Here is a 22,589-nt window from a genome sequence, read left to right as displayed (position 1 = left end):
CGCCGTTGGATCTCCACTATCATCGGTGACACCACCGATCGATTGAACCGCCCTGACTTGCACCACTGAACCACCGAACCACCGAACCGAACCGAACTGAACCACCACGAGCAAATAGAGCATAGCCATGCCAAATGTTTGGCCAACTGTGTCTGCACAAAAATTTGAAAGTAATACTTCGCTACTTTTAAGAAATATATATATATTAACAGATCAAAGTGTCTTACAAATTCTACCACAATTTTCGTTATGAATACAAAACAGCGTATCTATAAAAAAATGATCATACAAATAAATATATATTCTAACTAAAAGCAATATTGACTAATATAACATTTTACCAAAATTTAAAAACATTTTTTTAGTATTTTTAAAAGTGTATAGTGTATTTTGTTACTTCCATTTCATTAAGTCATAGAACTACTATTTCTGTAAATATGGTTTGAAAATAAGAAATAAATTCCGTTAAGCACATGAAAACCAATACAATTGCTTTTATTATGGTACTAAACAAATCTTTATGAATTGCACAACAGACTTTAACTTTTTTATACCCTTGCAGAGGGTATTATAATTTCAGTCAAAAGTTTGCAACGCAGTGAAGGAGACATTTCCGACCCTATAAAGTATATATATTCTTGATCAGGATCACCTCCTGAGTTGATATAGCCATGTCCGTCTGTCCGTCTGTCCGTCTGTCCGTCTGTCCGTCTGTCCGTCCGTCTGTCCGTCCGTCCGTCCGTTTCTACGCAAACTAGTCCCTCAGTTTTAAAGCTATCTGCTTAAAACTTTCCCAAAAGTTGTCTTTTTATTGCAGGTAGTATATAAGTCGGAACGAGCCGGATCGGGCAACTATATCATATAGCTGCCATATAACTGAACGATCGGAAAAGCCATAACTTTGGTGTTTTTAAAGTTAGGAAGAAGGGATTTTCTATGAGCTTTATTTTTGGCCAATTAATCCGACCTAGCGAATTTCATAAGGATCGGACGACTATATCCTATAGCCGCCATATAACTGATTGATCGGAAGTGCCATAACTTTGGTGTTTGTAACGTTAGGAAGTTAGGATTTTCTATGGGTTTTATTTTTGGCCAATCAATCCGACCTACCAAATTTCATAAGGATCGGCCGACTATATCTTATAGCTGCCATATAACTGAACGATTGGAAATGACATAACTTTGGTGTTTTTAAAGTTAGGAAGTTGGGACTTTTTATGAGTATTAAGAATGCATCATATGAATAATTTGGGAGAATATAATTTATAGTATATTCTGCAAGGGTATATCAACTTCGGCTCCGCCCGAAGCTAGCTTTCCTTTCTTGTTTTATATTATGTTATTTAATAAAAGGAAAAATATGCTAATATAGAGTAATGTGGGAAAACATGTTTTTCTTTCTGTGTGATAATCAAACGAGATGGTCAATGAAATGCTGCGGGGCACCACCTCGATGTATGCAAATGTGGTGCGTCCTTCTAGCCGGTGAATCGACGGTGGGGGTGGAGGCTTCTCACACAGGCTGACCCACGCCAGTTTGATTGGGATTTAAATGCCTCAGTTTTCGAAGCATGTGGCGCGAGGTCTTGACATTGTACCTTGAGCATTGTCATGATTTGTTGTCATCAGCGGGTTGCAAATGAAAAGCTGCCAAAGCAAATCAAATAGCAAATAGCAAACGGCAAACAGCAAATGGCTAATAGCAGATTGTTTTGCCAACTTGAAGGCATGGCCATCCAGCATCGGATTCGGACGTCTCCACACCCAGTGGGCGTTGCACATGTGGTGCACGCTGGTGGTTGTGCACCACTGCTCCACTTTATGCTACATATTTTATTTTTCTCGTGAGTCATGGGGGCAGGAGGAGAATTGATGGGAGAGACTGGGCCGAGGCGAGTTAATGTTAGAAAAGAAAAACCTAAAAAACAAAACTGAAAATGCAATTGCACAACACGGCAGCGCGGCAACAAATTGATAAACCAAATGACGCGCTTGAGTGGTTGTTGTTGCCCGCGGTTGCGCCATGGAAATTCTTGCCAAGGTTCATTTAGCCGAACATGCCTTGCGCCTTGCTTTAATTAAACTTTTGCCCACTAAATGTTTTACTTTTCGAATCGGCGGTGGTGGAGTGGTAGTGGTGGTGGTAGTGGCAAGTAGTGGTGCCTTACGGTGTTTTCGCCTGCGGTTACCCTTTGAAGTTGCCCAAAAAAGGGGCGCGAGCCATAAATGAGGCATCCCACCACCGAACATATGTGGGTGGCTAAATGATTTGCATCGCATATTGCACAATCCGCTAATTAAAATGTTAGATTATGCCCATGGGGTTGGGTGTATCGGAAAATGTGGGTGTTAATGACATCTTCTCATATGCTTTTCTATGACAGCAATCTATAAATAGGAATCACTTCAGTCATGCATTGGAAAATGCATTAATTACTACTGAACTATACAGTGATTACAACCTTAAATGGAAAGAAAATCTTAGAGATGACAGCTTTTAATTCGTCACTCATTTACGTTAATAAGATTTTATAAAAACTTTATTAGCATATTACTTTAATGTTTATACTACATACTATACTTCAAATACAAATCATTCGACAATAAAATTCTCAAAAATAATACCATTTAAGAACACAATGAAATCCTCATGGTAAGCCACACTTCCCCCGGAGCTCCATTAAACCCCTGGGGTTACCCAATCGAGCGGAATGGCTTTTGGTTTGTTACCATTAAGGCTGCTGCCTGGATGTGGCACTTTGTCATCTTGCAGTGGCATTTCGGAGATGCGAGCACTCAACACCGACACTTTGTGGCATGTGGGCGAAGTTTATCTTTGGCTGAGGGCCCAGAGTCAGAGTCAGAGTTGCCGTTGCCGTTGCCACAAGATAAACATGGCCAAGGTGTCCGCCACTTGGGGCTCTCGCCATAATTACAAGAAGCTGTTGTCGCCGTCGTCTTTTGGCCAGAAAAGCACAAAACAGGACAGAAAGAAGAAAGACTGGCAGAAGTTTAAAATACCCTGCAGAATTAGGTAAAGTATAAATACAAGTTAGGGAAAATTCGCAAGCAATGAATATTTGAAAACCGGAAATTTAAAAATAGATTACTTATTATCAGAAATATCAACTTTATCGAAGAACTAGTAATACCTTCTGAAAGGGTATTTAAGGCAGCAATAGTCGCGGAGACAGCGAAAAAAAAATAAAGTTTGCAATAAGTTTTGGCTTACAAATTTGCCAAACAATGCAGATCGCTGGGCACGACGTTGAGCCGCGGCTCTTTGGCTTTGTCTGCGGCTTTACTTTTGGCCAAAGTCGCCAGCGGTCTGGACTTGGGACTCTCGGATCTCGAATCGCGGCTAGTGACTAGCAACTAGCAACTAGCAACTAGCGTCTAGCGACTTGCGATCGGGGACTTGCAGTCGCTCGAGCGGCTGATGGAACTCTTTCCTCGTGTGTGAGTGCCGGCAATTACGGTTGCCCCGACTTGGACTCGTGCCACGCGTCCGCATCTACAAGACCAACAAATTATGGGGATCCCCCGTCTCGGGGTACATCAAATCCGGCGGTACTTCCACTCCAATCTCCTCGCATCTTATCAGATCGACTGCCGGATGGAAGGCTCTAGAAGGAGGTCATACCCAACTCGACTCCTTACTTAACTTTAATTCATTAAATATTTAAGACCTGCTCGAGAAAATACACCTCATATTGGCAAAGCTTCCAGATGTTATGGTAATAACAAAAGAGTTTTATCTGCATAAATTTCAATTAATACTTTAATCATAAATAAGATTAAGGATAACATTAAAGTTTCAGTTTTTTGGGCTTGAAGTTGGGCCAAGAAAATGAAATCTAAATAAGTTTCCTATCTTTATAGAGATTATTATTTACAACAAACAATATTACACTTTTTACTCTTATATTAATACCAAACAATATTACACTTATTTTTATTCCTTCTCTAATAAAATAGTTATCACATTGTTTCAAGGACTATGATTTTAGAATTGTTTTTGCTTGGTGTTTTTTGTATTTGGGTTCTACTGTATCGGCTGACTTTAATATATGTATATTCAAATCGAAAACAAAGACAAAAAGGGTTCGCTGATCTCCGAAATGGAGCAACAATTTTTGTTTTTTTTTTTTCGGTTGTATTTATTGTGAAGTTAAAAAAGTTTGCAAACTTTTGCGGTTGGCGATTTATTTTCGGTGCTTTTTTGTTGTTGTTGCTGTGGCAGGTTCACAACGAACACGACCAGAGTGAAAGAGAGGGGCGATGGGGAGCCAGGCAGCAAGGGAGATGGGGATAGAGCGGAGCAGTGGTAACGGGAAACTGTCCAAGTTATCCAGTTATCCATGTGCCTCACGCAGCAGTCGAAACGAGAGCAAAAGTAGCCACCGACATCGCTTGTTTCGGTGCATGTTGCCGCTGCACTGGAAGAAAATACCCTTAAGTCCCGACTCGTTTCCCTAGGGATGTGCCGGGAGAAGAACTGTTCGATCAAAGCAAATGAATTGCGTTTCAAAAATATCACAGCTAAATAAACATTTGAACATAGATAACATATCGGTTTCAATATAAAGATATTGATTATATCAATTATATTTACAAAATTCATTTACAAAAGCATATAAGAAGCTATTCTATCGATGGAAAAATGTAAATACATATATATATCTTTTGTAAAAATGTCCAAAAAAATATTTTATATTTTTTCTTTTAATTAAAAACCAAGAGTTATTTAACAACAAGCTCAAAATTTTTAAGAATAAGTATACAACTGAAAATCCTGAATGAAATGTAATAAAGGTGTGTTAATTAATACTTGTATATTTAAGTTCCAGATTTACCTAATTAGAATGTATGTGATACAAATGGAATAAAGTGTAAAGTTTTTGTTTAACCCATAAGATAGAATCCGTCTGATAAAAATAAGTTAACATGAACCATCATTTATTTGGTGATCATTTATAGGAACTGATATTATTTTTTCCGGTGTGCCGTGGTTGCTGCTTTTCGCTTTTTGTTTTCTTAGCAGTTTAGCGCCCGCTGTCCATGATTGTCCCCATGCCCCACTCAGGTAGCCCCCGTCGCACCCCGTCCCCGCCCCTGCCCCTGCCCCTGCCCCCCCCACCACTCCCCCTCTGAGGAGTGTGTCCACGTACCAACATTGGCCTAATGTTGCACATTGTGTGCTGAGCCTGATCTTGTTTATTATGCAAGAAAGCTGCCAAAGTGAGCCAAAGCCGAGCGACACACCGATATACGAGTGCCGAAGCCAAACGGCAACAATCGCAGAAAGTAAATTTACAAAAATTTCAATTGAACAAAGTGCTGAAGACTCTTGACCAGCGACAAGAGAAATGGGAAGTTATGGGGACATGACCGGGTTGTGTCGAAAGTATCTCCACGATCACAAAAAACGTAGCCAAACATTGTAGGTCCCAAAGTGTTCCTACTTGGATAATACCGAAATACTGTTCAAGTCAATTGAAAACTTTAAAGCGCACTCAATAGAAACATTATTTTAAATAATAAAATAATCGATTTTGTCTTATGTCAATTAATTTCTTCAAAATATATAAGCCTGATGCTAACATTATTTATTCTTAAGGTTTTTTAATTGAAATATATAATTTCGAAATAAATATTTTAAAATATGATTGACTTTTTTTTAAGCATTATAATTGCCTAAAAAAATGACGAGATTTTGCAATAGCAAATCATTTTGTTCTTTTCCATAAACTTTAAGCTTCGCAAGTGATTGAACAAGTAATTCTTTATAACTTTTTATTAACAAGATTCATATTTAAATTATAAGGTTCAGCAAATAACATTAATTAAATCCCATTATATTTCAGACAATGCATATTACCAATACTAAAAGCATAATTTAATTTACGTTCTAAATTTCATTTAGGAATACTTAAAACTGATTATCTATTGTTTCAATGTTAATGAAAGTGACATATGTAAAACCATATTTCAAATCACATTTCAAATTAAATTTTGGGTAAACTCTAAAAAATGATAATTCTTTTGTGTTAATATCAATGTGATATTTTGTATTTTGAACACATTTGTTTTATTCAGTTAAACATTTGTAATGTTTGTTTTTGGGTGTTGTTTTGATTTTTAATTTCCGAAAAGGTTGCCATCACTTTCACATGCACACAGCACTCTGTCCATATAAAGTGGCTAATTTTTGGGCCTGTATCATCATCACTCTTGTGTGTTATTACGCATACCTTTTGCTAATTTATGACTTGTTTCACTAACTGGATGCACCTTGTTTTTTTATATTAACGATCGATTGGCGAAATAAAGCCCACGAAAAAAAATCACAGCGAATATATCTGATAAAAATCACATTTAAAGGCAAGTGCAAGCCAATTACCGTTAGTCGTGTTATGCGATATATTTAAACGATAATTTCCGAAACTCTTAGTTTTTTGTTCGAAAAAGAACCGAAACCGCCGTCGGAAAAAGTTGAGCGATTTAAATTGCTCCACACAGCGCGCACTTTGAATTGCGACTGATCGCTGGGAATCGGGGATCTGATAAAGCACCATCGGTACGATGTGGAATGGAACGGGGGAACGCGGCGGAATGGAACGATTGGGGGGAGGGAGGGGGGTTGTTGGCACTGTCGCAAAGTGGGCGGCTCTGCTGCGCGTAGGCCTAAATGTTAATGCAATTTGCTTTAAGCGCATATGGAACAACGCGATCGGGGTCTTGAGTTGGTTTCGGATGGTAGGGTGTTTCAGATGGAGGAAGTGGGGGAGTGGAGGAGAGCAGGAGTGGAGACCACAACAACAACAGCAACAACAACCAACAACCACCGACTGACGCTGTTCTTTTGTGACATATGGAAGTGGGTCGGGTCAAGAGGTGAGTGCTTAAAATGCTTTTTAATGCAGCAAAGCTGCCAACTTGTGGTCATTACGGGGTTCCTTTTTCACTCCACTGGATGATGCCGAATGTTGGGCAAGCGATGGGTAACCCCAATACACAGATCATTCAAAAAGCTGGCCAGGAACATTTAAGTTGATACCAAGATCTAAAAGCACTTCTTTAACAACGATGACTTATGTCAGAGTTCCTAAGGATTTATTTAAAAGTACATATATGTTTTGGTATTCGAAAATGTATCAAGAACTTTTTACAAAACCATTTTACATGACTTTTTAAAAATAATTTCATAAAATGGAAAGGATTTATTTAAACACATTTTTTGTAAGCACAAATGAATCTCGTACATGCAGCTTAGAATTTAGCTATCTGAATGTTTTATTTTATCAGGTTTGAATTTTTGTAATTATATTATACAATTTAAGGCAATTTGATGAAGTAATCTTGTTGATTTCATCAGTATATTATTTAAATTAATTTTATTATTACTAAAAAATGGTTAACTTGTTTGGGATGTAGCGGTTTTAAATTGTATTAATATAAATATATACAATCTTTTTCTTTGGCGATATTTTTTTAATTTGCAACTTACTGCATTTTAATTGAAGGTCTTACCTAAATAAAGAATGACAACAAAATATTTACAAGTTGGTATTTTAGAACCATATTGATATTTTAATGTATACAACTTAAATCATTAGATTAATTTATTATGCAACTAAAGACCCACAAATTTCTAAGTCAGTTGTTTTTGGTATGCACAAGGTAACTGGAATAAAAATGCTTCCCGGGTATCAGCATTTACAGATGCAACCTTGCTTTAATTCCGCCACTCGATCATCCTTCAGTCCGACCGGACTTCCTCCCCCTGAAATTTATATAGACATACGAATATGTGGAGGCCCTTGTGGTGGGTTCTGGTTCTTTCATGGGCAAGGTCGTCTTTCTTCCATCGAGATGGTTGCGGTTCAGTGGGATCGGAAGTGTTTTACTGCCGCCACTCGGGTGTTTTGGCTAATCCAAAACCGAGTCCAAGTCAGCGTTGCAGAACTGCAGGCAAATCAGATCATAATTCGGACTGGGAGCTATAAACACGAGGGAATCAGGTCATTCGCGTTATACACCCATTAGCTGTTCTTTATCGGAGATGTATTGCGACGCACCCGAGCGGTATTCATATGCATATGATTAAGCCAAAATAAATCAGCTTACCTCAATCGCCGGATCCAGCCTCCAGCAGAACAGGTTCAATTTTCAAATAATTTGATTTTTTGTATACTTTTTTGCACTTCTTTTTTTTTGAGATTCTTTCGGCTGCACCATAAACAAAATTATTTAATTTGCATATTAGAAATTATTTGTTTCCCTCGCTTTGTTGTTTTATTATTTGTTGTTGTTGCTGTTGCTGTATTTTATAAATCACTGCTGTATATATTCTATATGTGTATTAAACAAATTCACAAAAACAAAAACGAGTAAAAAAAAGTAACAATTAGCAGCAATTAAGTATGTGACTCTCAATGTGGCCACAAAAAAAATGTGAATTACCCGCATGTATAAAGTGATATATTTAATCAAATCATAAGCCACTTCACTTCACACCCGCTCAGTGTTTGAACGATTCTCTTGCCCTTTTGGCCGGGCTAAAAGCGAGAAGAGGGAATTCGTCAGCTCTGGCCGAAAGCGAAACACTGACTGACTGGCTGATAAAAACAGACCCGTCTGGAAGCGAATCGAGCCGAAAAGTCCCAGACGAAGACAACCGATCCCCAAGCGATCGTGGCTGAAACGACTGAAAGCCAGTGGAACGGGCCAAGTTAGTGGAAACGAAACACGGCCCAAGCTTCGGGGGGTGAGTGGGGGGGGGAATATGCTAATCATAGGCCTCGGAAATATTAAGCCCTGGATTAGTCAGTGGGCGTTCGAAAAAGGCAGCAGAAATAAGTCGGGCAGTTGAAGTGCGGCAATTGCAGGGATAAAGGCTCATTAAGGGCCACCACATAAATTGCAGGCCCAAAAGAAAACCGCTTTTGTTGGAGGTCCTGAAATATACCTATTAACGCACATTTGAACTTAAAGCTTATATTATAGGCGGCTTATATGTGTTGATTTAAATTGAATTCGAAATGTAATTCAAATAAAGTCATTTAAGATATACCAAAAATGCATACTACATTTTAGAAGAGCGACTTTGTTTTGTTAGCTTCAGTTCATTAAAATTATAGTTTTCCAAAAATAGAATTTTGGTTTTAATTTATTTAAAAAATATTATTTTAAAGTTTTTCCGGCTCGAGGTCAACGGTTGAAAAAATTCAAAACAAAAGTTTATAATTAAAATAATCATCGAAAGGTCGCCAACAAACAAAATATTAAAAAAATATATATATTATTGTAAAATTTATTTAAATAATAGTATGCTGTTCCGAAAGAATACCAAGAAAAATTAAATTTGAATTGACATTTTAGAGGATCTCTATAAGTAACTTACAACATACATATTTTTTTCAAATTACACCTGAAAAATGTAAAACAATTCAAATAAATCTATGGAAATTAGCTTTCTCTAAAATACTTATGTCATGTTTATTTTATTACTATTACTGAGAATTGTTGTCCTTAATGGGTAATATTTATCACCCAACTAACAGTTTAGTTTCATTCTATATTTTTTATGCTCCATGCAAAGTGCACAGACGGAAGTTGTATAAAACAAAAAAAAATGTACAAAACCAGAGAAAAAGGGGGAAAATAAAACAAACCAATAATCGAAATCATTAGACAAAGGCGAACTAAGGCAATGGTTGCAATGAGTCCGACAACAATAACAAGAAATAATACTTGCCGATCGAATCTAATTGGCGGAGCGGGAAGCGGGGGATGGGGCAATGGGTGGGAGGGGGCGGGAATGGGTTGTGGGGAAGGGGAGGGGGAGCGGGAGCGGGAGCGGGCAGCTCAGTGGAGTCCATTGGGTGCGGCGCCAACGCTAAACATAACGGCACAATTATAGTCGCCGTCAGATATGTGCACACATATATCTCAACACTGAAAAAAACAATCACCAACAAATGTCCGTAGTTCATTTGTACCAAAAAGGATAAACAAAACTTATTTTTCCAGAATTAATTAAATTTTCTATCCATATTTCTTATATATACAAAAAAAACCAAGCTTTTGTCTCAATTTTTTTTTAACATCCACCTTTGTTTAATAATTATTGTATTGGAAATATTTATTTTAAAAATTTTTTTAACAAAAAAAAAAACCTGCTTACGACCTCCAAAACTTTCTTAAAAACATTTTTTTAACCAACAATTGTTAATAACGTTTACAAAACACACATTTTATACAATATTCTAAATTCGTATTATAATTTCATAAAATATTCCTGTGTGTTTTATTACCCAATAAATAGTTATAAAAATCTAACAAAAGTTTTGGTTATTTTCTGTTACAAATTCTATAAATATATCATAAATTCAGAGTTTCAACATCGCAAAAAATGGTTTTAATGTTTTATATATACTTTTTGGAATGTCTCAAAAATCAAAAAAGTTTTGTTAAAAAAAAGCTTATGACTTTTTTTATGGAAGCATGGAAGATAGATCCTCCATTGTGTACAATATTTATAAACTGAATTTACAGTGCATTTTTTTCATGTGCACCGCAACGGTAACAGTGCGCATATGTATATTATAATTTTAAAATTTTTTTCCATACCATTTTTCTATCTTTTTTGCCACATTCTCCAAGGACAAACAACATTTTAGTGAGCGACGACGTCGCCGACGGCTAACGGCACAAACCCATTCCAAGATTGATCTACAAAATACAAAATACAAAATACGAAACTTCAGCTCCGAGTTTTTCGCGTTGCCGACTTTCCTTTTTCTAACCTACGTGCTGCGAGTGTGAGTGTGAGTGTGTATCTGTGTTAGCCAAGTGTGCGGGCGCGCACTAAAACAATTACAAAAACCGAAACAAAAACACAGACTTAACAAAAATAAGGCAGTAAAAAATTAAAATCCAGCTCCGCGAAGAAAAGGTGTGGCAACGTTCTGTTTCTGTGTGTGGTTACTAGACGATTGCTATTGCCATTGCTATTACTATTACTATTACTATTACTATAACTATTACAGTTACCGTTACAGTTACAATTTCAAAAGCCGCCAGCCAAAATGGCATAAATGAAAAAATTTGAGTTGGCTTTTTATTAACATGAAGCCAAAACTCAGTAGCGTTGCTAAAGGCTTCATGTTCCTTAAGTATTTGAAATCTATTTCAATATATTTAAAAAATATAATTAATTAAGACATTGAGTTTTTTGAAAGCAAACGTATTTAAATTGATTAATAGTTATGAGACTAATTATTTATGAAGCAGTTTAATGTGTTTTCATTTAATATATTAAAAAGAATAAATAATTAAATATAAATTTATATGGATATATTTAACAAACGCAATGAAATTTAAATATAGCTTTAGATCTTGAAGCCATAAAGAAAAAGCAGTGAGTCAAACTTGTAGATAGTATTTAACAACAAAATGATAATAAATTAAATATTACTCAATTTAAATTGAAAGTTATGTTAGGCTGTAAAATATATTTTTTATGTTTGTTTTATCATTAATTATTAAGCTACAGAAATGATATAGTCATAATATTTAGTTTTATATGTATATATGCTCAAAATCCAAGACAAAATCTTTTAGTTCGCCAATAAATTCAATCAGCGTTCGCCTCGTCATTGATTTTGGCCGGAAAATTTATGCTCAGCGAGGCGAAATCCTTTTTGGTCATTAAATTTTGGCGCTTGCCAAATCGCTTAGCAATTTATTCAAAGCGTCGACGACAATTCACTTTTCGGATATGGATTCTTGGGATTGGGATTGGAATTGGAATCGAAATCAGAATCGGGGCGTTTTTTCAGCAGGCTGGCGGTGGCTTTTGCGCAATGCCAAAATTTATTGCCAGCCACTTACCCGCCAGCAAGGTCAAAACACTTAGAAGTGGTGCTGCCGGTGGTGCGATTGGTGGTTCTGGTGGCTCTGGTGGTTCTGCTAGTTCTGGTGGTGCCGCCGCCATGGTTCCAGGAGTGGGGCATGCAACAGGTCGCGTCGCCGAACCGGGAGCCGCTCCAATGAGTCAGCTGCAGCAGCTCGACTTTGATTTGTGGCACTCCGGGGCGAATATAAATCAGCCTGCAACTGCACATTCCCAAGGCCGCCACCGCACAACCACCACAAAAGGCTCCGGACCCACCCGAAACCCAAGCCCATACACTGAGAAAAACGTTTTGGTATACCTCTCATATTCGAAAATCTAAAAAAATTTGAAATCACTTTTCTGGGTCTGACTGTACTGTACTTACTGTACTTTACTGTACTGTACTCATCCCCCTGTTACCCCTTATAAAAAATATTTTGGCCAAAATCCGAAAAATATTATCTTGATTTTTCGGTTTTCTAATCAAAACTCTGGGAAATAGTGGTCGAATATTGGAATGTTGAATTCGTTATCAAATTTCCAATCAAGTTGTATCCTCAGAAAAAGAATTTCGTGAAAACAAATTTTTTGAAAAAAAAAATCATTTCCTTTGAAAAAATATGTTGTCCAAAATAAGCTCGATTTTTGGGTTTTTTTAATCAGAACCCTGGGAAATAGTGGTCGAATGTTGGAATGTCATACCCCGTTGAATTCGTTACAAAATTTCAAATTAAGTTGTATCCTCAGAAAAAGAATTTCGTGAAAACAATTTTTTCGAAAAAAAATCATAGGGGGATATTTTCCTGTTATATATGATTCAGAATTTTTAGGCGAATTCAAATTTGGCGACGAACACTCGAAATGATAATATAGAACTCCGATATTTTTTGCCTGTACATGGAAACCCATGGAAAAGTCGCGCAAAGGTCAAGTCAAGTGAAATTGGACGGGGACAAAAGCGAGAAAGCAGGCGACGGAGGCGAACAGTGAAGAAATTATGTCAAAATTTGAATTAGCAGCTGGGAAAATGAAATGGCGTGGACAAGACAATGGCGGGGCAAAAATTAATTTTTCCTATCAGCTGCAGCCGCGGAAAAGTGCATTCGCTTTTCACTTTCGTGTCGGTTGAGGTTTGAATTGGATTGGACGGGCTGTGGTTCAGTTTCCAGATGTTCGCGAGAATTATTTCAGCGCGATAAAGCCGTTAACAGAAGCGGTTTCCCTTTTTTGCACTGCGGTTTCGCCCTTGGCGTGCGGTGAAAATGCATTTTCCCAGCGACGCCGAAGAATGGGGAAAACTGCATTAGAAATGAGGAAAAACAGTCGCCCGTGAAAATTGGTTTTCGGTTGGTTTTTCCCCATTTGAGGCTCCTTTTTTTTTCTTCATTGCGGGAAACTCAAGATATTTACTGATTTTTCCTGATTCAAATTGAACTTAAGTTTGTCCAATCCATTTCACATTTTAATTGAAAATTTAAATTTACGCGCTTTTCCATGACTTAATTAATCGAATTTTATTTTCGATATGCGTGAAATAAACTTAACGGTATTTTTTAGTTCATTATTGTTATAAAATGTTATTAATTTGATAATATGCTGTTTTTGGCCGAAACACATAAAAGAAACAATCTAATTGGAATTATATAATTCTGTTGATAATCTAAGCAAATTTTAAAATCTTTAAATTTATTGCTTACATTTAAAATAACAGTTTACTTACTGGCCTTTTCCGCTAAAACTACCATCACTGGTAAAAGTGATCTTTGATCCTTACATATTTACAATAACATAAATTCCCATTTTTTAAAAAGCATTCATTAAATTATAGTGAAAGGTTAAACAATTTAAAAGAAATTCATAGAACTGCGACCTAACTGGGTTTAAAAAAAAAGCGTAAACAGAAAACAATAACTTACGAAAATGAGCGCCAAATCTCCAGTTTATTATAATGCGGATGCAGTGCGTCGCGTTCTCAACTGGCCGCTGGTCAATGAAGCGGTGGAATCGGCACTCAAAGCAGTAGTTAAGCCCCGAGATCAGAAACCACCTGGATCATCCTTTGCCATCCAACCGAAAAGGAGTTTCACCGCCTGTGGTGATAATTCCAATAAGATTCTGTTCACCATGCCGGCATTTGTGGGTAACTACAGCATAGCATCGGAGGAATCTCCAGGGAAAGTGGTCAGTCCGCGCTCCACACTGGCCTGCAAGCTGGTGACCTCGTTTGGTGGCAATCCGCAGCGTGATCCTCCGTTACCCAGCATCCATGCCCATGTCCTGCTATTCGACAACCAAACCGGTCAACTATCGGCCATAATGGCGGGCACGGATTTGACCACCTGGCGCACTGTGTCCGCTTCACTGGTGGCCACCAAGCATCTGTACTTCCGTCGTTTTGGTTCGCTGGCGGAGACGGAAAGGGAAATCAACGTGGCCATCGTTGGTTGTGGAGTACAAGGGCAGCTCCATGCCGCCGCCTTTTGCGAGCACTTCCGGGTGAAGCAACTCAATCTGTACAATCGCACGGAGGCGAAAGCGCAGGAATTGGCGGAGCAACTGCAGCGGGAACTGAGAGGCGAAAGCGCAACGCAGATTGCAGTGTGTCGGAGTGCCAAGGAAGCTTGCCAGGATGCTGATGTCATTTGTATTGCCACGTTCTCCAAGGAGGCTCTCATCCACATTGAAGATCTGAAAAGCAAACAGGGCGTTCACATTAATGGTGAGTCTTTCTGATATTTTCAAACAATCAATTACTTACTTATTTTCCGATTTCAGCCGTGGGTGCCGGTCCAGGCTGTCACTTTTCGGAGGTGGCTCCAGATCTTTACCGCCAAGCTCAGGTCTATGTGGATTGCTATGCTAATGCCGAGGCCGAATTAAAAGGTTTTCCAGTCCCGATCACCGCCGAGCTGGGAGCCATCATCCTTGATGGCAACTACCCCGAGAAGACGGCCATCTCGGTCTTCCAATCCATGGGTGCGTATTCGATTTGTCAAATTAGTTTAAATTTACTTCATCAGCCCTTCATAATTAAAGCTATCTCTGTCTTTTCCAAAATTTAAATCAAAATTATTTGAAATACGACATCTTATAACGTAAATCTACCGGATATTTAATGTATTGTATTTAAACAAAATAAACTATTTTAACTATTTCTTAATCTTTATCATTGTTACTAACTACATTTATTTTATAAATTCTAAAACTTATGAATTGAATGAAACTTTAATAACTTTGACTATTGTTACACTAATTTGTATTAATTAATTTTACAGGCATGGCTTCTGAGGATGCCTGTGTGGCCCAGGCGGTGCAGGATGCCATTCTCTCCAGGGGAGAAGCTTCCTGATTGTTGTCCAAGTACGGGACCAGCCCAATTCAAACCACCGAATCATTAACCTCTCATGTGTATATATGTTTATATAAAAAAGCTATTGGAAACATAACAATCGGTTCGCCTACAAACTACAACAAACCCGGCGACGTCGTCTTCGTCGTCACTTCCAGATCACAGTCACATTCGTGTCCTTCTCAATGTCCCGCTCGATGGTGCAGGGCGAAAGGCCCGTCTTGCAGCAGATCTCGTCGAAGCTGATCAACCCGGTGTACATCTTCTGCCGCCCAGAAGGCACTGAGCCCGTAAACACCGGGTACTTGTGGATGCAGCGGATGAAGCGGTGCTGCAGGCCGAAGATCACCATTCGCCGCTCGTCGATGTTGTGGTGCTGAGGGGACAATCGCTGGCAGATGGCCCGCAGGGTGACGCCGTGCGTCATTGAGGCGTAGAACTGGAAGATGCGCTGCACACTGGGCAGCGTCTTTTCCGGGCGCAGGGCCACGTACTTCCGGCAGGCGCCGCTCAGTGCCGCACTCTGGATGAGATGCTTCAGGTTCTGCGTCATGTAGACATTGCTGTACTTCAGGATGGGCAGCAGCTGGACGACGCCGTAGTAGACCAGGTTCTGGATGCACGACTTCACCAGGTCCGTTTCCACGTCCGCCTCAGCGGCGATCCGGGCAACGTGATTGATTCCGTTGATATAAGGCAGGATCTGGGGGGCGAACACATTACAATTAATAAAGATTAAATTAAATTTTTTGCTCTATAGCAAAGGCTCTTCGATGGAAATGTTGTTTCTAACATCCTGCTACTAGGCCCGCACCTGTTGCGTGGTCAGGTCCCAGTTGTCCAAAGGAGCATCTCGCAGGTTGGCCAGTAGCAGCGGCACCATGTGGTCCTTGACCGGCGGCGGATCCGGCTTGTGCATGACAATCTTCAGGTATATTGTGTTGTCGCCCTCGACAATGGTGGCCACCTTGCGCTCGTTGAGGTCGCGCAGCACCGTCTCGAAGATGTTCTGCAGGCGGCGCTTGTCGTCCTCGCGCGACAAGAAGCAGGACTCCTCCTCCATCATGATGAGGTACTCGGACAGCTTCTTGACCACCGGCTCGTACTGGACGCTCCTCGCCCGCGAATCGCAGACAAAGCACAGGTTGAACAGGAAGGCGTTGCGTGCGTACTTCTGTTGATCCTGAATGCCCACCGGATAGCCGACGATCTTCACGTCCATTGCGTTTACGGTGAGGATGCAGCGCTGCAGGTGCTGCTTGGGTATGATGTACACGTTGATGGCGTCGAACACGTCCTTGGATATGTAGTTATCGGGAACCTGTGGGGTTAACAGACGTTGCTTATCGGGGCTTTTTCGGTTGGCAGTGTTCCTGGGAACCGGCTCACCTGACAGCTTATCTTGCAGCCCGCCGTCGCATGGAACTCGCTGAGGAAGATGCACCGGATCTTGCCCTCTGTGCTGCCATGTGCACCCGCTGCTGCTCCCGATCCCGATCCTCCTGCTCCATTCGTGACCACGCCCGCCGTTGCCGCAGCCGTTCCCGTGGCCGTTGCTGTTGGCGCGGCTTCATTTGTGTGGGAGTGCATGCTATCCGCTGGATCCCAGTACCATCCACATCCGAATCCACATCTCCTGCACCCGCATCCAAGTAGTGGTGGAAGACCAGCGATAGCAACATCGATGTCATCAATGTTTTCAAACATCGCGATGTCGATGTTTGTCATCGCTAACGAGTGTTGAAAATCTCACTCCAATTCTCGCGCACTGTTAAAAGTTTCACTCAATTTAGTATTTTCCACTCCATTTGAAGACTCGTTAGTTTCCACTACAGTTATAACGAACTTTTAACACCATACAAAATGCACTTTGATCATAGCTCTAGAAAAAAAGTTTGCTAATCTATCTGAGTATAAAAATAAAAGGAAATTTAAAAAAATATTCAAATATAAATATTCAATTTCAATCAGTATTCGAAAATCGTACATTAAACTGTTTTTGATAGTTCTTTTTTACATCCTTCTTTTTCTCAAATAAATATTTACTAAATTATCATTTGAAATGTTTTGTTTTATATTTTTCCTGGAACATTTTTTAAAATCGAAATTTTGTATTTCACGGATTTGGATTTTCGATTCTAAAATAACTAATTGAAGCAGTCAAACTTAATTGGGGGGTCCTCTGACCTAATTCCGTTTAGATAATACATCAACATAAAGGTTTGGAGTAAAACTAGTTTTTAAACGGTTCTCTTAAACAGGTTCAAAATTTCAGGTGCACGTCCCAAACATTATTGCATCATTGCCAATTAAAAAATGTGGACACAAAAATATAAAATGTAGTATTTTCCGACATTTGTAAGCCTATTGATTTTTGTGCACTATTTTAAAAATGTTGTTTTGAAATTATATCTTTTTTTTTCTTTAAATCTGTACATTTATTTGGGTTACACCTAGTCTCGAGTAGTTTAAGAATCCAAAGTAAAAATCGCAATTGCACTCAATGAACCCAAAAAATGTAGCAGAGTGTTATATATTTTATTTAAAACTCATTGTAAGTGCAAAACTTAATTATTAAAATGTTTTCACAATTATAGTTTATTACACATTCAGTACGGAAATTTACCGTTATAGTTTTTGGTGTGGTATATTTCAGCGCCCGCTATACGGTCACTCATAAAGTCGCCGACTCGAAATGGAAACGTAAGGATTGTGTTTATTTACTATTAAATACGTATTAATAACTTGATTATTTCGCTTGCACCACTCAGGATCAATCCCACGTTCTCGTATCTCACCAATCTGGAGGTGATGCAGATTCTGCAGAAGATCAAGAGCACCAAAAAGAAGTTTGGCATGCGAAACTTGGCCACGGTTACTTACGAGGTAAGTTGATTCTTCGAAAAATACACCTGTTTGATAGTAAATTAACCATGATCTGCAATACTTAGGCACTGCAGTATCTGGAGGAGTCGCCCTGCAAAACCCAATCCCGCGAGAACATTGTCAACTATGTGAAAGACCTTTCTTCCTATAGACTTAAGTCCCACGAGATCCTGCAAATGATAAACGATCCTCCGACAAGTGCCCTTCACACGCAGCTGGTGAGGATTAACTTGGGATAAAACATGGGGTCTCACGGAGATCCCTTAGTATTTACCTAGTTCTGCTCCAAATTATATTATAAAATTATATAAATCAAGCTTAATTTCTAATATCAATATCGAATCTTTCCAGCTCATCGACGACAATAAGGCTCCACTTACCGATGAGGAGAACGAGAAGATCATTCAGCTGAGCTACAAGCACTTTCACGGAGCAGAGACCAAGGAAGCTAAAGAGGCCGCTAAGGAGACACCAGCCGAAAAACCAGCAGAGGCAACTGCCAAAACAGCTGGAAAGCAATCTGGGAAGCGTGGTAATCAGGCCAAGGAAGCAGAAAAGGCAACTGCGAGCAAAGCAAATCCGACGGAGGAAGCCACTCCAGCAAAAGAAACTATCGCACCAGCCAATGCTCCTTCAACAGCTGAAATCAATCTAGAAGTCGCACCCGAAGCGGAAAAGCCCGCGGAGGAGCCAGCAAAATAACACAGGAGCTTCATACGTTTAACGTTTCATATTTTTATGTTTGATGTAGCGTATAAAATAAGCTAAAAAATTGATTAAATTATTTATGTTCGCTTCTGATCGCCCAAATCCTCGATGACGTCCTCGTCGATTTCGGCCCACTTTTCGGGTATGACATCAAACAAGTCATCCTTTACGTCGCCCTGAATAACGATCTCATCGTCTCCGGTCACCGAAGAGCCGCAAGCGAACTTGGTGCCAAAGAACTTGGCGGCCACCTTGAGATCAATGTCTGGAAAGAGCAAGAAATGATTAATCAGGAAGATAGATAGGACAATAAATCAATGAGATCAATAATTTTGTATTTTTCATGAACATAACATAAGAATGATGTTTTAAGAGGAGTTGTTATAGTTGTTACACTCTATTTTAAAGGAGTTCTTGAAATAAACAATAGGTAAATGACTGTAACTCTTTAATTTATGTAAAAAGTTCAATGGAATTGATGCTTTAGAAGGATCTGAATAACTTGCCAAAAACAGAAATGTGTAAATTTGTGCAAGGTTATTTTCATCTCATGTTTCTTTCTGTTCTGAGTTCTATATAGGATGGCGATATGCAATGAAAGTGACAAGAAGGCCTGGGATCTTTTAATGGGACCTACCGAAAGTGCTCAATCCTGTGACCACGGTCACGGACTTCTTCTTGCCGCGGGCAGCCCGGGAAACACAGATGCGCTTGGGCACGTCCTCCTTCTTCTTGACGCGAAGCAGTCCCTTGCCTCCGCGCTTCTGGCGTTTCTTGTCGTCATCGGTCCCGTCGGCGGCGGCTGCCTCCTCCTCGATCTTCAGCCTCTCGAAGTCGTCCGGCATGTTCCGCTCCAGCCAGTCCTTGCACTTCTCGTACTCCGGATAGTACTCGCAGTACTGCGGATCGAGGATATATACATGATATTGGATATACATATTCATATAGATGGATTTTCGGATTGCTCACCTCAATCGGCATCGTGCAGTGTCCGCAGTACTTCATCTGGATCGGATAGGTGACGCCCTCGCGCGGACCCACCTGCAGGCGGTTGGCGACGCTGTTGGTGCCCACGTCCTCGTTCGTCATTGCGGATCGGATTGACTGGCAAGGATGTCTGCTTTAAATTATTGTAATAACAAATAGGTCGAGAATTGCAGGACACAGATGATTTTCGCACAGCACACCTCGAAGCCAGTGTTGCAAGCTGGCCGTTTTTTATTTTTATTATTCGATGCAAAAAATATACTGAAATGTAAATCTATTTAAAAATACCACTCAAAATAGCTTTGACATCTTCACATTTTTTTATTTTGAACATGTTTTTATTAATAATCTTAATTAATAAATTCCAATACCAGCTAATATTTTATTAATTTTTAAAACATTAAGCTAGTTTTCATATAAAATACTAAAAAAAAAAGTTGCTACCGGCAAACATAAAAATACCGCAAGAACAAATACAACAAACAACCGTAAAACCGGCTTTTACCAACACTGCTTAAAACGCGGCATTTAAATTTCATTTTTTGCCGGTTGCGATCAATTTACCACAAAAAGTAAGCACAGTAGGCTAATAAATAGTTGTATTCGTATGCCCATACGGACACAGCACTTTATACAGTTTGGTCAACAAGACAACATCTTAGTTTTCCCACAACTTTTAGTTACACTTCATACATTTCTTATCTTTTCCATCAGTTTGCACCAAACTTTTCACACAAAATCAGAAAAAGTGATTTTATGGCCATAGACAAAACTCCAACGCAGGGTGCCGCAGTGCTCCTCAAGATCAAGTCGCGATCCGCGAAGTTAAGGATACGGCGACGTCTCCGTCGCCTGACATCCACCGAACTAAGCGGGGAAAAGCGGCCAGGCCGCGATCAAGAGCAGCAAATGCGACGCAAGGGGGTTCCTCTGTGGACCTGGGGCCTGCTCCTCATCATCTGTGCAGGATTGGGGCTGTGCCTACAGCTAAACGATAACACACTGACGGTCAGCGGATTCTTGGAGAGCTACAAGAACCAGTACCACTCGATTGTCCACAACCGGGACAACTACTGCGATCGCTTGCATCGGCTGGGCAACATGGTGAACCACGTCCGGTACCACGTGCTCCACCAGGAACAGGCCATGGAGCAGCTGGAGCGGGCGCTGGACAATACCACATTCCAGGTAATAAACAGGGTCTTCTTCCAGCAAAGATCTTTGGAAGGCTATAGCTTGGGAGCCCTTGTAGCCATAATCCAATACTTCCGACTCATTTCCACCGCACTTTCCCTTGTCAGCTTCAGGATATTTTTTCCGACTTCAATAGGAGTTACAAAAACATTCTAATATAGAGTAACATAACCACATTTCGATTTATGTGCAAGTATGTCCTATCTTTTCTGTGGCATCTATGAGTTAAAGTTAATAGCTTTTAATAATAGCCTCTGAAGCTTTTAAATTGTAATCTTTAATACTAATTTTTATAATTTTCTTGATTTCATGAAACAGACCATCGCCTTGGTGGGTTCCTCTGGCGTGGGCAAGAGCCACACGGCGCTAGTGTTGCGGGAGCATTTTCCCTGGGCGGAGAATGTGAAGACTCTCTCGTGGACGGGCGCTCGATCCGTTCGTCGGGTGCAGAGCATGCTGGCTAATCTCGTTCATTGCGGCCAAAATCTCATCCTGATCGACAACATGATCCCCGAAGATGGACAGTATGTGCCGGTCATCAATGAGCTTATAAGGGGTCGCGAGGAGATCGCCAATAGCACTGAGCAGCCGCACCTGAAACAATTGACCGTGGTGCTCATCTTCAGCTTGAATCGTCTGCAGTCTGACGATGTCTATGAGGCAGAATTAGAGACGCTGAAGCAACTGCCACACACCCATGTGATCACCTATGCCCCTCTGGAAACCGTGCATCTGGTTGACTGTATCAGCAGGGAAGCACGGGTCGAGAAAGTGCAACTGGAAGATGAACACGTAGAGGAGATCATCAGGGGTATCGATGCCCGCTCGTCTGGCTGCAAGTCCATCCGTTCCAAAGTTGTGCTCTACGGAAAACCAATAGGCACTGACACTGACAAGCTTTACCCAACAGACTAATTCAAGACTAGCAGCACGCCAAAGTGTTCCAATGTAGACATTATTTAAATTCTAGTTAGACCATTTCAAAGACAACCCTGAAAACCACACGTGATAAATTATTATAGAAATTACAACATCATGTTAAGTTAATTTAGGCTTCATAGCAATTCTACAGGAAAATCTCTGTATCGTAATTCAATTTGAAATCAAAAACTAAGTAATGTTAGGTAAGCAATTAAGATACAACATACCACATGTCCATACGAATTGCTGTATATTTATAATGTTCAGCAATGACTTATATTTTCATAATGTAAATTCCTGTGTAAATGTAATGTAAATGTCCAACGATAGCTCGATTATAAGAAATATATAGAATAACAATGCTTTCGAAATAACCAAATAAAATGAAGTTCCATTGGAAAACTGATATGCCAAGGTTGTTATTATCTCTTTAATCAGATAAGAAATCTTGCATTATATCGTGAAATAACTTAAAGCGTACTTGTAGTTAAATAATTAAATAATAGAGATAGCTTAAACTGAACAAGAATTAAGCATTACATGTTTAAGCTCGCCCAAGAAAATGTAATTTGAAGGTTAGACCTTAAAAACATTTAATTTTGTGTTATTTAATGTAAAATAAGGTTTCGACTTTGTTCT

General features: G+C 39.6%; 6 protein-coding genes across 7 annotated transcripts in view; 3 read left to right on the top strand and 3 right to left on the bottom strand.

Annotated features, from left to right (window-relative positions):
* LOC108048342 (atrophin-1) overlaps window positions 1-13,853 on the bottom strand; it is a 44,510-nt gene extending 30,657 nt beyond the window's left edge. The window contains 1 exon segment of the mRNA XM_044461056.1: window positions 13,822-13,853. The gene's annotated coding sequence lies outside the window, so the exon portion shown is untranslated.
* On the top strand, window positions 13,531-15,293 carry LOC108048344 (ketimine reductase mu-crystallin). 2 transcript variants are annotated; one of them, XM_017128918.2, is made up of 3 exons: window positions 13,531-13,655; window positions 13,717-14,624; window positions 14,681-15,250. In XM_017128918.2, the coding sequence occupies exons 2-3, from the start codon at window positions 13,826-13,828 to the stop codon at window positions 14,965-14,967; spliced, it is 1,086 nt and encodes a 361-aa protein (XP_016984407.1). In that variant the 5' UTR covers window positions 13,531-13,655; window positions 13,717-13,825; the 3' UTR covers window positions 14,968-15,250. The 2 variants fall into 2 exon arrangements, with proteins under 2 accessions (XP_016984407.1, XP_016984408.1); XM_017128919.2 differs by having other exon boundaries at window positions 13,532-14,624; window positions 14,681-14,881; window positions 15,181-15,293.
* A 6-nt stretch (window positions 15,294-15,299) lies between these two features.
* LOC108048343 (GATOR complex protein NPRL2) lies at window positions 15,300-16,917 on the bottom strand. Its single transcript, XM_017128917.1, has 3 exons — window positions 16,644-16,917; window positions 16,069-16,575; window positions 15,300-15,957 (listed from the first exon to the last, which is right to left on the bottom strand). Exons 1-3 carry the CDS (start codon window positions 16,842-16,844, stop codon window positions 15,403-15,405), a joined length of 1,263 nt encoding a protein of 420 aa, XP_016984406.1. The 5' UTR covers window positions 16,845-16,917; the 3' UTR covers window positions 15,300-15,402.
* A 977-nt stretch (window positions 16,918-17,894) lies between these two features.
* On the top strand, window positions 17,895-18,950 carry LOC108048332 (DNA-directed RNA polymerase III subunit RPC9). The gene is made up of 4 exons (XM_017128892.1): window positions 17,895-17,957; window positions 18,026-18,140; window positions 18,206-18,358; window positions 18,492-18,950. Exons 1-4 carry the CDS (start codon window positions 17,950-17,952, stop codon window positions 18,840-18,842), a joined length of 627 nt encoding a protein of 208 aa, XP_016984381.1. The 5' UTR covers window positions 17,895-17,949; the 3' UTR covers window positions 18,843-18,950.
* LOC108048333 (density-regulated protein homolog) lies at window positions 18,856-20,053 on the bottom strand. The gene is made up of 3 exons (XM_017128893.1): window positions 19,818-20,053; window positions 19,486-19,747; window positions 18,856-19,113 (listed from the first exon to the last, which is right to left on the bottom strand). The coding sequence occupies exons 1-3, from the start codon at window positions 19,935-19,937 to the stop codon at window positions 18,926-18,928; spliced, it is 570 nt and encodes a 189-aa protein (XP_016984382.1). The 5' UTR covers window positions 19,938-20,053; the 3' UTR covers window positions 18,856-18,925.
* A 265-nt stretch (window positions 20,054-20,318) lies between these two features.
* On the top strand, window positions 20,319-22,356 carry LOC108048357. Its single transcript, XM_017128939.1, has 3 exons — window positions 20,319-20,407; window positions 20,550-21,023; window positions 21,348-22,356. The coding sequence occupies exons 2-3, from the start codon at window positions 20,592-20,594 to the stop codon at window positions 21,942-21,944; spliced, it is 1,029 nt and encodes a 342-aa protein (XP_016984428.1). The 5' UTR covers window positions 20,319-20,407; window positions 20,550-20,591; the 3' UTR covers window positions 21,945-22,356.
* Window positions 22,357-22,589: the final 233 nt, after the last annotated feature.

This window comes from Drosophila rhopaloa, unplaced genomic scaffold (genome assembly GCF_018152115.1).
Source record: "Drosophila rhopaloa isolate 14029-0021.01 unplaced genomic scaffold, ASM1815211v1 contig_3, whole genome shotgun sequence".
NCBI classification, from domain to species: Eukaryota; Metazoa; Arthropoda; class Insecta; order Diptera; family Drosophilidae; genus Drosophila; species Drosophila rhopaloa.
Note: the sequence above shows the minus strand (reverse complement) of the source record. Positions and strands in the feature narration are given on the sequence as shown.

Coding starts and splice junctions, on each gene's coding strand:
- LOC108048344 (XM_017128918.2), top strand. CDS start 13,826: ATGAGCGCCAAATCTCCAGTTTATTATAATGCGGATGCAGTGCGTCGC. Junction 14,625..14,680: donor ACAGGGCGTTCACATTAATG/GTGAGTCTTTCT, acceptor TTCCGATTTCAG/CCGTGGGTGCCGGTCCAGGC.
- LOC108048343 (XM_017128917.1), bottom strand. CDS start 16,844: ATGCACTCCCACACAAATGAAGCCGCGCCAACAGCAACGGCCACGGGA. Junction 16,576..16,643: donor GCTGCAAGATAAGCTGTCAG/GTGAGCCGGTTC, acceptor TTAACCCCACAG/GTTCCCGATAACTACATATC. Junction 15,958..16,068: donor GGGACCTGACCACGCAACAG/GTGCGGGCCTAG, acceptor TTCGCCCCCCAG/ATCCTGCCTTATATCAACGG.
- LOC108048332 (XM_017128892.1), top strand. Junction 18,141..18,205: donor TGGCCACGGTTACTTACGAG/GTAAGTTGATTC, acceptor TGCAATACTTAG/GCACTGCAGTATCTGGAGGA. Junction 18,359..18,491: donor GTGCCCTTCACACGCAGCTG/GTGAGGATTAAC, acceptor GAATCTTTCCAG/CTCATCGACGACAATAAGGC.
- LOC108048333 (XM_017128893.1), bottom strand. CDS start 19,937: ATGACGAACGAGGACGTGGGCACCAACAGCGTCGCCAACCGCCTGCAG. Junction 19,748..19,817: donor ACTGCACGATGCCGATTGAG/GTGAGCAATCCG, acceptor CTCGATCCGCAG/TACTGCGAGTACTATCCGGA. Junction 19,114..19,485: donor CACAGGATTGAGCACTTTCG/GTAGGTCCCATT, acceptor TGCTCTTTCCAG/ACATTGATCTCAAGGTGGCC.
- LOC108048357 (XM_017128939.1), top strand. CDS start 20,592: ATGGCCATAGACAAAACTCCAACGCAGGGTGCCGCAGTGCTCCTCAAG. Junction 21,024..21,347: donor TGGACAATACCACATTCCAG/GTAATAAACAGG, acceptor TTCATGAAACAG/ACCATCGCCTTGGTGGGTTC.